The sequence below is a fragment of the Chrysemys picta genome, chromosome 10, assembly GCF_011386835.1.
Source record: "Chrysemys picta bellii isolate R12L10 chromosome 10, ASM1138683v2, whole genome shotgun sequence".
Taxonomy (NCBI): domain Eukaryota; kingdom Metazoa; phylum Chordata; order Testudines; family Emydidae; genus Chrysemys; species Chrysemys picta.
Window position 1 is genome coordinate 73,095,611 of NC_088800.1, and position 16,663 is coordinate 73,112,273.

Below are 16,663 nucleotides of genomic sequence, written 5' to 3' on the forward strand. Positions count from 1 at the left end.
TCATTCTGTTGGGGTGAGCGTGGGGGTGAGCTGCTTCCTTTTCACCCCCACATAAAATGGGCAGAGAGTTTGGCCTCCAGAGCAGCACAGCTCTCCTAAGAACTGGTTCTGGGACCCTGCCCTGGCTGCTTGGCAGGGCGCACAGACCAGGGAATGACATCTCTAAACTGTGGCCCGTTTTCTATAGGAGACCAGCCAGTGAAGGCTGCCTGGAGGATGTGTTGAATTGGTTCATCCCCTGAGGTGCTGCTACCATGCCTCCTGGTGGGCTTTATGTCCTGAATCAGAGGGGTAGCCGTGGGTTCTTACCCACGAAAGCTTATGCTCCCAATACTTCTGTTAGTCTTAAAGGTGCCACAGGACCCTCTGTTGCTTTATGTCCTGAGTTACCTGGTAGGAGCTAAGGTAACCTGGGGCTAAATCAAGCCCATTTAGCTGAATTAGCAACGGTAACCCTAAAACAAAACAAAACAAAGTCTAGGTAGTTCCATTCCTTTGTATGAATTTAGATCTGCACCAATAGTCGCTCTTTGGAAAGTTCTTTAATGGCTTGTTTTTTTTCAGCATGGGTATGGTACCCACTCCTGGTTTCTGAAGAGAATACCTGGGTCTCAGTATCCTTTGAGGAATGAATATGTAGGGGATTTTGTAAATGGGGATCGTCATGGACATGGAAGGTTCTTCTATGCCAGTGGAGCAATGTATGATGGAGAATGGGTTTGCAATAAAAAACATGGCATTGTGAGTATCAACAAGTGATGGGGGGGGGGGGGGGAGATCAAAATGCAATTAGGGCTCAGTCTGTTCTGTATTGCAGATGTCTAGGTAGCTGTAAGGAAAACCATGTTTTCCTTAGTGTATTGGAATGCACACATTGATGTCCATGCCCAATGAAGTTGATAGGAGCCCTTCCACTGACCTCACTGGACACTGGATAAGTTCCAAGTGGAGGAACATGGCTTGTATATGGTGAAATGTATTTTAACATAAAGCTTTTCAGTGTAATAGGTGTGTCTGATATTATCAGCCTTTTGGCTGATAAATGGCCGTTGTCTTCTGTTGGCCTTCTGGCTAAAGTCACTTTTAATGTCTGATGCACCTTCTCACAGGGGTGGACTCTAGCTAATAGGTTGTTTCCATCTCCAGCTCTGTGATATGGGGACAGACTGTTAAAGTATGTTGAAAAGCTGTAAACAATTTTAAGCATAGTGAAAAGATCCTTATTCCTCAGATGTTTCAGAGTAAAACATTTAGCACTTATATAGCACAGCAGCAGATTTTCATTGGTTGATCTCAAAGTACTTTACACATGCAGATAAGTCTCATCCTTCACTTTGCACTGTCTCATATATTGCAGTTTAAACCTGATTTAGATCAGAAGGAAATCCAAATGCTTGCAAACATATTTATTTTCTAATGGTTTTTTACTAAATGTGTACATTTACATCAACATGAAACAAAAGAGCCTCTCTCTCTCTCTCCCTTCCTCTCCCCCTTTTGCCCACCACCCAGGGGAGATTTGTCTTCAAGAATGGGCGTATTTATGAAGGGGAGTTTATAAATGATCAAATAGCAGAGTACCCAGCTTTTCAAGTGGATGCAATGAATATGCAGGATCTGAGTGGCATTCGTACACAAAGTCCCTTTGGCACTGGTGAGTAGTTTGAAGCGATGGTGGGGAAAGTAGATACTTTCTAGTCAGATAGTTCACATTTTATAAAAATTACACATTTACTGTGTGAGACTGTTCTGTGTTCACTGAAGAGTCATACACATTTCCCTATGAAGGTTCGTTGATAGATAAATGAGATATTTTAATTACTAATGCAAGGTTTCACAGGAAATTGCAGTTTTAAATCGTAATGTGTTCATAAAAGAATTAAAATTTGATATCATAAATGGCAATTGATTTCCTGTTGGTTTAGTTTCTCTAAGTTCCTTTGCACAAGCCCAGAAGTGGTGACAGGAAAAAGCAAAGCTCTTATGTTGTTATTCCTCCTATAAAAGTGCTACTTGGCTGGCTGCTCAGTTCAGAAATAGAAAAGTAAGGCTTGTCTGTACTATATGGTCATTTCAGCAGCACAGCTATGGCGCTGTAGCTCTGTCATGTAAATGCTTCCTACAGGGCCGGTAGGGGTTTTTCTGTTGCTGTAGATAATCCACCTCCTCAACTGCCAGTGAAGCATTCTTCCATTGACTTAGCCGCGCCTACACCAGAGCTTAGCATAGCTATGGCACTTAGTACACTTCATGTACACCAGAATTTTAAGTGTAGACCAGGCCTAAGGCTTTCACTCTGTTCTGGACCTTGCAATGCCTGCCCTAGACCGAGAATGATGTAACGCACATGCATAAGATTAGGGGAGAAAAATCCTGAGGTGTGGCCAAACTGGATAGGGCAAAGGTCAGTGATATGTGTGTGCAAAGGTGATTTAAAGCTCATCTTTGCACTATCCTGATTTGGCAGCAGCTGTGTACGTATGGGTTCCCCTCAGATAAATTTGTATTTTTTGAGTTTATGCCTATATTCTCTCAGTGATATGGGAGTGTAAACAGAGTTGTGTTTTTCATAACATTTTACAGTTCCCTTTTAATAGTTTTCTAAAATATGATTTCCTAACAAAGATTTTTTTAACCAGGTCAACTTCTTCCACCCAGGAAAATATGTTGTTTAATTACGTATTCCTCTTTACTTCCATGCTTCTTTTTTGTTCCATTTGGAAGACTCTTTAAAATGAGTGAGTTCTCATCCAAGCCACATCCTTAATGCATCTAGACGCACTTGGAAACACTGCAACATGGAAATTTAACAAGACATGATGTTAACATGTTTTGTTGGACTTATGGAAGGTGGATGTGTGTCTTTAATATGTTAAGATAATGTTAAACAGTTAAATTTTACCAACTGGGGGTACTATTCTTCTCTTCTTTAAGTCAATGGAACTTGGAACAAGATAATTGAGGATATTATTTTATCTTTGTACATATTTTATTTTATTATCCAAAGATAAATTGTTACTTTTGTTACTTGGTAGAAACCATCAGAATAGTTGATGGCCCAGGAAATACCTCTGTGTTGGGATCAAACATTGAACTAGACATATCTTCATTGCTGAACTTGTTTCCGGAGAAAGACAGACAGGAAGAAATGAAACAGGTAAGAGCATAGGACAGCAAAGGATAATCCTGCATTAACAACTTCTGGCAGTACTGTCCCTGGCTGGATTTAGTAAATACATCAGCTGAGGTTACTACTTGTCATGAAATTAAAAGTAAGGCATGCTATTTACTGTTTTGTGTAGGTAGAATATGCGGTATTGAGACATATTACAGAACTGAGAAGAATCTACAGTTTTTACAGCAGCTTAGGCTGTGATCAGTCTCTTGACAACACCTTCCTGATGACTAAGCTCCAGTTCTGGAGATTTCTGAAGGATTGCAGGTTTCATCATTACAATGTAACCCTTGCTGATATGGACAGGATACTGAATGGTTTGTATGCCTGTAGATTAACCATTATATGCTTCTGATAGTCAGAGTTGGGGACTAGGAGTCTGAGAATTGGATTCTATACACAACACTGTGACTGACTTGTTCAGTGCCCATGGGCAATTTACCTGTTTTCTGTGAAATGGGCATAAGAAGAATCACTCATGTGCTTTGGGATCCTCAGGCAAAAATAATCACAAAATAATAACACTCATCAAAAATGTTTTAAAGCATTATTTTAAAAATCATACTTCTGTCTGAATTATATTCCTTATTATTGTTACAAGTAACACTTCAGGTGACTAGAACTGAAAGAGATTAAAGAGGAAAGAATTCTTTTTTTTTTCCAGTTTGTTTACTTCGTGTGTTTGACACCAATTTGTGTATAGTATGTGTCACTGTTCTCCTGCATAGCCAGTTAGTCGGTCAGCTTCACCTGTTGCTGTTGTGAGTCTTTGTGACAAGTTGCAGAGGCACAACCTGATCCTTGCTACACAAGGGGTTAGCGCTAGCTTTGCTTTCCCTGCCCTATGCTCGTGTGCCATGGGGAAGAGCTCTAAGAAGGGTTCCTGAAAAGGCAGAAATCAATGGGGCTTTGCCTGACCAGGTCCTGAGTGATTTGCTCAAGACTACAGGGGCATTTTGAATTCTCCCCTATCCTCATGACCCAGGTAGGTGATGCCATGTTGGCTTGCTAACTTGGAAGTAGTGCTACCTCTAGTCTAGTCTAGTGAATGTTGGATCAATGTGGGAGATCATAGGAAGATGAGAAAGGCCTATTGGCAGATATGGTGATAAGCTTTTTGTTATTTGTAGATCAAACTGATTTAGCTAGTATTGCTAATGGAGATTCTTTTCTTCTATCTTCTTGTTTTAGAAGATAAAACAACACCTGAGGAGGTGCATTCTCCATATGAAACTTTGCTGCTAAGAACATTTTTGACTTGCCTTATTCATCTAGCAGTCCATATCAATCACAAAGAGCACAAGTAAGTGCTTTTACTTACTTTAAGTGAGAGTTCCCCGAGTTTCAGTGTTTGACTATTCTATAATTACTAGATGGTAGCCATTCTCAGAATTCTTCCTCTGCCCCCGCTCCTTTTTCTGACCTTTCTTCTGCTCCTTCTTTCTTTCTCCTTCCTCCACTACTGGCCTGTCCACAACTCCCTGGGGTGAGTGGTTGGATTCAGATCTCAGGAGAAAGTTCTCTCCTCCTTCTCTTCTGACTCTTTTCTTTTTTTTTTTTTTAACTAGTATTGAATTATTTAGGGAATGTACATGGCATACATACATCCGTTTCAGTTGAATAGTGGAGTCTGGCTTTATGATTTGGCTTCAATCTGTGGCATTGCCATGCAACCCTCCTCTCAAAAAAAAAAAAAAAAATTTCCCAGCTTACCTTAAAATTCTTACTCCCAAGGGTGGTGGAGCACAGGCTTCATACAGATATAGTATAAGTTCCAGAATGTCATTGACATATGAGTGCCTTTGGCTGGTCAGTAATACTTTATAATCGGTAATTATATAAAATTTGATTTGTATTGTTTTATGTAAAATATAGTAAATAATCTGTTCAGAAGAAGGGAGGAAAAAGAAAGTACTGACTTTCAGTTGGGCTTGTGCTCCTAAGATACTTAGTCATTTTTGAAAATTCCATCCGATATGCCTGTAAATTGTATAAAATACATCCATTGCTTTGGGCTTCAGGAAAATAAATAAATCTTCTGGAGCTTCACAATGTGACAGCATTGCAAATAGGCCCTAGGGATAGAACATAGTTCACTGAAGAATTTGTCAAGGAAAAATCCACAGTCTAACTTTTACAGGATAAATATCCAGTGTTGCACTTGTGAATCAAACAATGATCCATAATACCTGCTGTGCAAAAAGGAAGATGTAATATAAAACTTTGTTTTAACTATAGAGATAAAGGTCCATATCTGTTTAAGTGTTTCTCAAAAATGATGATGAAGAACATTATTCCCAATGCCTGTCATATACAAGGTAAGTAATGCAACACTTTTCTGTGCTAAGCAGAATCAATTGCTGGTAATAGTTATTAAACAAGTTTTATTTGAACTTCTGTATTTTCCCACTTCACTTCTACAGGCATTTTATTCTGTGAACAGCAACAAACTGTCTGTGCAATTAATTACATTGATAAATGCTGGGAGATATACAGGGCTTACTGTAGACCAAGCACCATACCTCCTTATGAACCCACAATGAAAATGAGACACTTCCTCTGGATGTTGAAAGTAATAATCTTATATACTTTGATTTGTGTGTCTAGGTACTAATTTATTTGTCTAGTTCACAGTGACATTTTTAAACTCTTTTCACTAAGGGCCTACTATTGAAAACACTTAAGAACTTGAGTAACTGTATTCACATAAATTATCCTATTGGCCTCAAAGGTATGGTTCACAAGAATAAAGTTGCTCACATGCTTAACTGTATGGAGGATCCAATTCCAAATTCTTTGATTCCTCTATGCCTTAGACTTATTTTGAGTATTTAATGTTTTTAATCAATTTAAATATTTTCACTAACGCTTTTTTAAAGGTAGCTACTAATTGTTACTGATTAAAAATTAATGTCTGCAGAAGTCCAAGGCTGACGGATTCAGAAATAAAATAACATTCAATAAACAATATTTTTAAATGACGTGTTTATGTAATTTGAAGTATGGTAAAGCATCGTGGACACAGGATTATTTCCCAGAGCCCTGGAATTTAGGGCCTGATCCAAATCACACTGAAGTCTCCCATTGATATCAGTAGGTTTTGGATCAGGCCCTTAATGATTAAAAATCAAGCCTGCTTACACCTCTGGAAATCAGCTGCCTGCTTGCAAGACTCCTCTGCATTCCTATGGGGAACACTTACTGATTCACCCCTTCTTTTATGCAGAGTGGAATTAAAAAAAATAAAACCTGGCAGACAGAGAAATGGGTAGCTGTTGGGTGTATCTAAGTCAGCAGCAGGGCCGGCTCCAGGCACCAGCTTCTCAAGCAGGTGCTTGGGGCGGCCGCTCCGGAGAGGGGCGGCACGTCCAGGTATTCGGCGGCAATTCGGCGGACGGTCCCTCACTCCGCCTGGGAGTGAAGGACCTCCCGCTGAATTGCCGCCGCAGATCGTGATTGCGATCACGGCTGCGGCTTTTTTGTTTTTTGTTTTGGCTGCTTGGGGCGGCCAAAACCCTGGAGCCGGCCCTGGTCAGCAGGATTCAGGGGGATAGTTAATTGATGAACTTTCCTGCACTTTGGGCTTAACATACTATGTAAGTGAATACTAGCTCTGTTGAAGTCAATGGCAAAACTCCTATTGACTACAATGAGATCCTGATTTTATCCTACATAGCATGAATTATTTTGTGAGAGACCAATCCTGCTTCCATTGAAATCAAGGGGAATTTTGACATTGACTTCAAAGGGCGCCAGATCAGGTCCATATTTATAAATATCTCAAGTAACTTTTGACCTTTTTGACATACAGGATTTAAATATGCTAAGCAAACAATTAACTGCTACAAAAATTGTGGAAATACTGGTAAAGGACAATCCTTTTGTACGCGATGGAGATGACAGCAATTTACAGCATGAGGTATGTAAGGAAAAAAGTACATAACAGTTCATGATGCGAATCGTCAGCAGGTAATTGCTACAGGATCAATTACAATTATTTTTAGAAGATGTCAGCAAGTAGAATTGTACCATCATACCTTCCAGAAGAGAAGAAAAATAGTGTTGTTTATACAGAAGAAATGGCGCTGATCATTAAGCGTCCCATCTTGATATTCCTTTGTTCAGCATATATAATCTGGGGTTATTTTATCCCACATACTTCTCATTGTTCCATGGTTTGCTCATTATCATGCCCTTCCTATTACTGGACAGTTAACTGCAAATGTGTTCTCTATGCCCTGTGACCGCACACTGGATGTCTGGGATTTGTTCGGAGAGTACAACATTGCATAGTTGTGCAGGACTCTTTGCATCACTTATTTTCCATGGGGGAATTGCACAGGAGTGCACAGATGGAATGGCTGCACTGGGAGGTCTCTGCACTTCTTGCTACTTAGGAACCTTTAGGCTGGATCAGCAGCTGAATGGTGAGATCCTCGATCGTGCAGATCTGCTGGCCCAGGAACCCTGAACATGGGGTGTGAAACAGCAGTGCCTGCACTTCCAGCCTACAAGGCTGGAGTAGTGGCTGTGGAGGAATTTTATTGCAGCCTCTCAGCCAGCCTGCAGGTAGAGACTTCCATCCCCTCAATCCCTGTAGAAATCTTTTTGCACTCCAGTGTTGTGCAGGGTGGGTGAATTTTGTCCCTAAGGAATTAGTTTTCACCCAACGGCAGTCTACTGTAATCTACATGATTGAATTTGTTATAATTACTTGTTTGGGGTGGCTTGGATGGACGTAGTTTGTTTTATTATTAATCCATTACATGCCCGTTACTGTAGACTCTAGGCACAATGCATACAACAAAACACTGTCCATTCCAGACAACAATATAACCATTTCCTTGTCCACCAGATAGAGAAATATCCCTGAGCCTTAATGCCAAGTGTAGCAAAAACTTAGCCAGGAGGATGATGCAATACTGTATTATCATTCAGTTGTATGCAATGTGAAATACTGTGTATTACCTGCTAATGTCATAATAGCATATAGTAATGTAATAGGACTTTGGTTCTGATCAGTTTTCCACAGAGAAGAAGGGTCATGATCATTATTGATTATTAGGCCCTGATTCATAAGCTCTTTAAGCATCATGCACATGAACAATCCAATTTAAGTCAATGGGACTGCTTATGTGCTTAAAATTAAGCATCTGCTCAAATGCTTTGCTGGATCAGATGCTTAGTCCTCAAAGAGGAGATTCTACAGAGATGAAGTAATTATTATTATTATTATTTTACTCTAGTTGGTTTTTCTTGAATTCTTTGAAGCTCTCCTTGATTGCGCCCTGTTATATGTTACCAATGATATGATTAAGCAGCAAGTAGATCTTGTAAATCAAGAAGGAAATGGTTATAGAACTGAAGATTACACAGAAGGGGCACGGCATATTCTGCAGCACCCAGAATACTCCTCATTTCAGGTACTAATGATGTAGCACTTCATATGCTATGTTATCATTTAATATTTATATTACAGTACCCATCTAGAGCCGAGGTCTCATTAATGGACCAAATAGTTCTGGGTTCCATGCTAACATGTATGAATTAGATCCCTCTGTTCCATGCAAACATATAGTCCTTGCCCCCAGGAGGTTACAGTTCAAGAAAATAAGTGACACACAAAGGCTGGGAGGAAAGGGATCCAAGCAAATGTATACAATTTTTATATACACTTACACTTTTTCCCTGATACTTTATATATATGCAGAATTTATGTGCAGCCCATCTGCCCCTTAAGCCACTATTAATTGGCTGATTTCCTATAAGCATTTTGGCAGAGGAAAGTGGCCTTTCAGATCAGTTCAGAGAGGGCGTAATTGGCAGCATGGAAAAAGGCACAGATATTTGTATGGGAAGCTCACAAATGGGTGGACATTGTTGGAGAGTGAAGTTCACATGATAAGAGACAAGTGTCTATCTTCTGTAAAGTGCAGCTCTGTTCTAAAAAGTGACCCTGTAAAAATGGCATTGTAGATATTGCTTCTTGGCCTTTTGGATGAGGGGTGAAAACATTATCTATTTTCAATGAGTCTCAGTGTTTCACAGACAGCTAGATAGTTTTTTTAAAAAACAGTTAAAGATTCTACAGATCAAATGATGCTTTCAGTGATACCTGTGCAAAAACACTGTCAGCAGTGGAGATGGCCTGGGGAGCTGGGCATAATTTGGTTTATAGAATTTGGTAGAGGACATAATTTGGTCTATAGAATCTTTTATTACTAGCAATGATGCACAATACAGAAGGAACCCAGCTTGATTCTCAGAGCTTAGGCTGAATTTGCAATGCTGTCAGTTAGAAAAAAAAAATCTCTTTACTTGCAAAGTGAGCAATTTCTATCTGGAAATTAGTGGGAGGCAATGAATATGGAATCCACAATAACATTTTTAGAGAGTGTTGTGAAAAATTACTTCACCAGAATAGGGTTCCACCATAGGTGCTGGAACTACGGGTGCTGGGAGGGCTGCCGCACCCCCTGGCTTGAAGTGGATCCCATTATATACAGGGTTTACAGTTTGGTTCAGTGGCTCTCAGCACCCCCACTACACAAATTGTTCCAGCACCCCTGGGTTTCACTGTATGTAATACCCAAACCCAATAGCTACATTAGACGCACAGAATGTTTATTGCTTCCATTAGCCATTTTGATGCTTTGTTGGCATAGCTATTTCTAGCTTCAGAGGGTGTAAACCATTTGCTAATGTAATTGCATGCTTGAGTTTGATTTCTAACATGATAAAGTTACAATACCATTTTCAAAACTGTACTGGATTATGCTGAAAACACCATCTCTTTTGTGTTTATTTTGTATTAGTCCATTCATAGCAGAAGTATGACCAGTGCTGAGGTTAGCCATGAACCCTCTGAGACAAATCACTACTACATTACTACGAGGTCTTCAAGCAAGCTAGCACAGTCACCTGATAATAGAATAAAGAAACCAGAGGTCAGTAAAACAGGTGCTCTGAAAAGGAAAGTAAAAGGACCATCATTTTTGCTTTTTCAGGCAGGGGGCAGACAGGCTTGACTCTTCTTCTTCTTTTTTTTTTAAGTTGTATGTAGTTTGAGATCTAAAACACATTTGAAGAAAATCTGGCCCCATTGACATCAAAGTGAGTTTGCCCTTTACTTTAATGGGGCCAGGATTTCATCTGTTGTTAATAGAATAGAATATATGTGTGTGCGTGCATGCATGTGTAGATCTAAAATAGATATATTTTGTTTAACAAATGTAAATGTTTGCTTCCATTACTACCTCCAAAGACCTGTGTTTAGAATACTGTCTCCTCTAGGGCAGCTGATGACATAATTAATAACTAAAGCAGGAAGAAAGCATTGAAGAGTTACATTATAGATAAACCTTCGTGGGGCACAGAAGTTATAGCTGGGACTAGTGGGCACTGGGGAGCCAAGCTTTAGATTTAGTTGCACGCAGGGAGCTGGAAACTGGTCAAAGAGACTTGGAGGCATCAAGTAAGATCACCGCAATTTTAATTTGTTGTTATTTCTGATAGCACATATTACATTTTCAATGTTTAATTTCTGAAAATGGGACCTTCTTACTCTCCACATCTGTTTCCTGTGTATATTTTGGGTCTCAGTTGCTTATTTAATGATTAAAAAATAAGCTTTTACTATTATTTCCTCCTGTTAACACTACAGAGTTAATAAAGGTGCTCAAGCAGGAGTATATTCATTCTCTCAAAGTAGGAATTCTAAAACTACGGTCCAAAATGGCAGAGTCAAATTCTGCCCACAGAAAACCTATGCAACTCTGTTGTTACTGCACAAAGCTGTGTCTCAGATGCAGTTGCACTGCTGTAACTGGGGGCAGAATTTGGCTTGCAGAATTTTTATTACTGTTGATGTAAAGATGTATGAATGAGTTTTAGTAATAATAATAATAATACCCCTCTCCCCCACATATTATGAGGTGGGAAAATTTCCACTTGACTCTCGGATCCTAGGATATGTTTGGCATTTAGTAAGCAGCTCTGGCTCTGGCATTTAGTGAGCAGACTAAACTTCATAGAGGGTCACTGAGAGACGATAGACGTGGAACTCCTCATTGCCATTGTACAGTTGCTTGTTAGAGGGGAGGACAATAATGTAAGGCTGCAAGACAAAGAAGCTGCATAATATGAAATTTGGAAGATCGTAGTTTCTCTGTCACTTTATTTTTCTTCACATCCTCCATTAATCTCTCTCTCTTTCTTTAGCTGCACTTGTAAAGAGTTTCTGGAGACAGCAGTTTCTCCTACTAAGTAATATAATCAGTAGAGAAGATTCATTTTTTACTTCAGCAGGACAGGACAACTAATGGTATCAAACAGTTACCTCAGAAGGACATGTGTAAGGACAGGACCTCTATTTTCAACAAGGCTCTAAGGAACATGGCAGCCATTTTCTGTGAGCCTGTGGTTCAAGAAGATCCAGCTAAAAAGCCTATTAAAAAGCTACTGTAGATGGCTGCTTTGGTAGGTAGCATGGTCTAGTGCACTGAGGATAGAGCTGGAAATCAGGTACTTCTGTGGTCTAGTTGTAACTCTGCCACTGTTTTACTGTGTGGCCTTGGACACGTCACTTAAGCCCTGATCTGGTAATTGGCTCAGTACAGACACATCCCTGCAATTTAAGCGGGACTCCTATGTGCCCACATGGAGCCAATTTCAGGATTGGGGCCTTAATCCCTCTGTCTGTTTCCCCCTCTGTAAAACAGGTATAATCGTATTTCCTTGTAAGATATTACAGGGATATTGTTAGGTTTGATTAGCTAATATTTGTACAAGAATTTGAAAATGTAAAACAGTATATGTATAGTTCCAAGTATTATTAAATATTGACTACAGCAGGCAAGATTGCAGAATTGGCTGTACTGAGGGCTTCCTGTGCCTTAATGTAGTAGCTGCTGCTATTCCAAAATGCTTTGTGGATGGAAACATGTGCAAGAAAAATGTAGAAATTCAAAGATTATATTTGTGATTTCTGTTTTCATTCCAACACAAGCTTAAATCCAAGGACTCTGCAGTAGAATACAGAACTTCCAGACAGACTTTTAAATCCACTGAAAAAGAGAGAGGTGAGTACTACAGAATAGCTGTTAGCATCTATTACCGGTAGTGGGGGAAAGAGAATATGGGTCTCACAAGACCCCCCTCCCCCGAGTTAATTAAAAATGTATCTTAGACTTCGTATAGTGGGGTGTATTTTATTATGGAGTGAAGGCTGCATTCAGTTTTACATTTAAAGCAGGGTTTAAATCCTTTAATCTAACATTTAATTTCACACATTTGTACCATTTCAAGCAGGAGGACAAGCTTGAATTTCCAAGCTCCTTTTCACACTACATACAGTTGTGGTTTTAGAATCCTATCCCTCCTTATTGAACCTTTCAGAAGTGGTGTACTGAGTCTTCATTTATTCACTCTAATTTAAGGTTTTGCGTGCCAGTAATACATTTTAATGTTTTTAGATCTCTTTCTATAATATATAACTAAACTATTGTTGTATGTAAAGTAAATAAGGTTTTTAAAATGTTTAAGAAACTTCATTTAAAATTAAATTAAAATGCAGAGCCCCCCGGACTGGTGGCCAGGACCCGGGCAGTTGAGTGCCACTGAAAATCAGCTCGTGTGCCGCCTTCGGCACGCATGCCGTAGGTTGCCTATCCCTGGTCTAATGTTTCTTTCAGATTCCTTCGAGTCGGTCTGAACAACCCCAGGCTGCTCTTTCCCCACACTAGCTAATCCTGCACCAACTCAGTGTGCTTTTGTCTAGACAAAATGACCACACTTACTGTTTTCATCTTCACCCCCCTAGAAGCCATTGTAGAACATGCTTCCACCATAGGCTTCCGGGCACCAAAGGAAGGAGCTGGAACAGGTGAGAAGGAGGCTCGCTGTAGGCAGCACGGGGGGCGGGGCGGGCAGGTGCTGGTGGATGGCTGGGGAAGTTTCCCCAGGTCTACTGCTGGTCAATGGCTTGTCTGGAGAGTTGATCTAGGGAGAGAGACCACATAAGGGAACAGGGCGTGGAGCCAGGTACAGCTAGGTGCCAGGGCAAATGCACAGTGTGTGCAGGGAGGAGAAGGAGGCAAGTGGAGGTGGGGCTGAGGAGCATCTCTGTGCTGCAGGGAAACACATTTCCCTGCCTTCTCCACCTGAGGGACTTGGAGTGGAATCCCATGGAGTCCTGATGTCGTGAGCCAGGCACGGTGGGTGACAGTGGGCACTCCTCCTGCAGAACTAGCAGGTCCCTGGCTCCTCACGCACCAGCCAGTCCATGAACGAGGTAGTGCTTGTAGGTTGCAGCTTGAGCTGTCTGAGGAGCATGAGAATTGTTAGCGTCTGAAGGTTAAAATGCCCCTCCACTGCTTGTTGTGGTGCACGGCCAGGGGCATTTCTACCCCTGCCCCACCTCACTCCAGCAAGCCAGTAGAGATCATCTCTGGTGCCTGGAGGTGCTGCTCTTCCCCCTTAGCCCCGCCAGCACTCTTGAATTCCCCCCCACTCCTGATTTTTCTTACCCAGCACACATTTACCATTTTTTTTCTACCAAAACACTAAAAATCCAGGAAATAGGCAGTTAATGGCACCGTTAACTTCTAGACCAGGCTAGACATATCTTAACCAGCCAGCTGAACTGATACGTTCCCCCACCCTTTCACTTGCAACAAATAGCCACCTGTACTGCACACGACCTCTGAATCATGCTTGCACACACCACACCACAGAAACACCAACCCAGGAACCTATCCCTGTAGCAAACCTCGTTGCCTACTCTGTCCCCATATCTACTCTGGCAACAGCATCAGAGGACCCAACCACATCAGCCACACCATCAGGGGCTCATTCACCTGCACATCCACTAATGTCATATATGCCATCATGTGCCAGCAATGCCCCTCTGCCATGTACATTGGCCAAACCGGACAGTCCCTCCGCAAAAGAATAAATGGACACAAATCGGACATCAGGAATGGTAACATACACAAGCCAGTAAGTGAACACTTCAATCTCCCTGGTCATTCTATCACAGATTTAAAAGTCACTGTCATTGAACAAAAAAACTTCAGAAACAGACTTCAAAGAGAAACAGCAGAACTAAAATTCATTTGCAAATTCAACACCATTAATCTGGGCTTGAATAGGGATTGGGAGTGGCTGGCTCACTACAGAAGCAGCTTTTCCTCTCCTGGAATTGACACCTCCTCATCTATTATTGGGAGTGGACTACATCCACCCTGATTGAATTGGCCTTGTCAACACTGGTTCGCCACTTGTGAAGTAACTCCCTGCTCTCCATGTGTCTGTATATAATGCCTGCATCTGTAGCTTTCACTCTATGCATCCGAAGAAGTGAGGTTTTTACTCACGAAAGCTTATGCCCAAATAAATCTGTTAGTCTTTAAGGTGCCACCAGACTCTTTGTTGTTTTTGTAGATACAGACTAACACGGCTACCCCCTGATGCTTGCATGCACACCCTTAACTCAAGACTTAAGCATTTTAAAGTAGTGATCAAATATATTAATCTGGTTGGGGTCAGAGTTAAGATTTTCAGTGTGACTGAGGGATGGATGTGTGCATCGTGCATGGTTGTCTGAAGGGCAAGAGAACATATTATGGAGATGACAAGTCCAAGTGCATGTGTTTGAGTCTGTTTGATGATGGGGTGGTAAGGTCTATGAAGAAAGGGCTGGTCTGAATGGTAACATTGGCATACCTGGTGGTTTCCTTGACTTTTAGGGATTGTGTTGGTAGGAAATTCACTAGAGCAATGTTAACTTTGCATGAATTTGTCTGTGTAGAAATTTTTACAGTACTTTTGTTTCCATCAAAAAACACACAGATCCCTAATATAAACAGGACATGCTTTACCCTACAGTTTACATCCCCTACTGACCTCCTGGAATGAGTAGTAGTAAGGCCTTTTGCAAGAGCACATCTGGATACTCTGCAAGAGTTTGTTCCAATACTACAGCTAAATGTCCTCAAAAGTGTTTCCTGAGTTTGAGACTGCCTTCTGTACCACTCTGTTGTCAGTTCAGCTTTTGAGCATCACACAGCTGAAGCTTGTGTTCATGAATTATATTGTAAGGTTCATGATTAATGATAAAATAGCATAGTAAAATATACTTTTCAAGCTAAAAAAGTTTTTTTTTTCACTTTCCCTTCTCTGTCCCAGCCACTTGAGATGAAAACAGAAGTGTAAAACCAGCCCCTTTGTTTTCTGAGGGAAATTAGCTTTTCTCCAGTGCAAAATTCTATGCAAACTCCAGCATTAGAACTGGAGGTGGCAGTTTATATTTACCTAATACAGAGACATAAAAGGTTGTTAAAGTGTTTATTAGTACTTATTAGTATGTGTGATGCTTCTCAGGGAACCCAGGGCTGAGTGTCATCTTGTTACCAACTGCCTCCAGTGTGAGGGAATCTTGCCTGTACTAGCTGGGTGTTAGCTCCCTAAGGACATGTCTACACTTACCTCTGGAGCGATCGATCCAGCTGGGGTTGATTTATCGCGTCTAGTGAAGATGCAATAAATCGACTGCTGAGCGCTCTCCTGTAAATTCCAGTACTCCACCAGAGAGAGAAGCGTAGGTGGACTCAATGGGGGAGTGTCAGCAGTCGACCTACCGCAGTGAAGACACTGCGTAAGTAGATCTAAGTACGTCGACTTCAGCTACATTATTCACGTAGCTGAAGTTGTGTAACTTAGATTGATTCTCTCTCCTCCCCTTCCTCCCCCCCAAGCGTAGACCAGGCCTAAGACAACCAGCCTGTCAGCCACTCAAGCCGTCTTCTGTGGCTACACCAGCCCTTTCTTTGCCTTGCAGATTGACAACAGATGCACCCCAGTCCCTGAGTCCCTTCATTGTGTCCCCCTGTGATATCCAGCCCCTAAATGATCACTGGATACCCACAGAAATCCCAGATCCTCTGTTCCCAAAGGAGCAGTGTCCCAGAGTTCACTAGTTTTACCCAAGATCACCGTTCCTGTATTACACAAAGCACTTGTGTTCAATTATAAAACAAAAGGGAATTGATTTAAAAAAAATAGAGATTCAAATAAAAATCAATGTGAGAGATGGGAACAAATGGTTACATATAAAGCATAATACCATTTTTAGAGACTAAATTTAACTCACATGGCATTCCCCTATCTCCTACAAGATAACCCACCCCAACTTCTTTCCCCAGCATTTTCAAGCAGTTTGGTTGAAATCCCTTCTCACAAGATGAAGTGTGCTGGCAGCTTGTCCTCACAGATTGAAGGAATGCCAGGCTGTCTTTGTGCACCCTTCCCTCCCCACAAATATACCAGAACAGACCTTTGATGTGCATCTCCAAATAGAGTCCCCCCACCTCCCTCTGCTGTTTACTTCTTCCTCTTAATTTCTCTCTCAAGTCTCAGCTAGCTCTTCATTAGCATTTAACGTAGATTGTTAACAGACTCCTATTGTACAATACACAATAGTCCACCATG

The 16,663-nt window shown here is 41.0% G+C and overlaps 1 protein-coding gene across 17 annotated transcripts in view; it reads left to right on the plus strand.

Moving 5' to 3' along the window:
* The window catches only part of RSPH10B (radial spoke head 10 homolog B), a 36,059-nt gene that overhangs the window by 10,007 nt on the left and 9,389 nt on the right, over positions 1–16,663 (plus strand). For 7 of the 17 annotated variants that reach the window (XM_005304692.4, XM_005304691.5, XM_042853187.2 and 4 more), the window contains 12 exons: positions 565–741; positions 1,513–1,654; positions 3,036–3,157; positions 3,303–3,492; positions 4,367–4,478; positions 5,414–5,493; positions 5,599–5,747; positions 6,987–7,094; positions 8,422–8,598; positions 9,991–10,122; positions 12,183–12,255; positions 12,996–13,058. In XM_005304692.4, coding sequence (XP_005304749.2) covers positions 565–741; positions 1,513–1,654; positions 3,036–3,157; positions 3,303–3,492; positions 4,367–4,478; positions 5,414–5,493; positions 5,599–5,747; positions 6,987–7,094; positions 8,422–8,598; positions 9,991–10,122; positions 12,183–12,255; positions 12,996–13,058 — 1,525 coding nt within the window. The remainder of the gene's footprint in view (positions 1–564; positions 742–1,512; positions 1,655–3,035; positions 3,158–3,302; positions 3,493–4,366; positions 4,479–5,413; positions 5,494–5,598; positions 5,748–6,986; positions 7,095–8,421; positions 8,599–9,990; positions 10,123–12,182; positions 12,256–12,995; positions 13,059–16,663) is intronic. The other 10 variants (XM_008164645.4, XM_065559994.1, XM_065559988.1 and 7 more) reach the window with 7 other exon arrangements.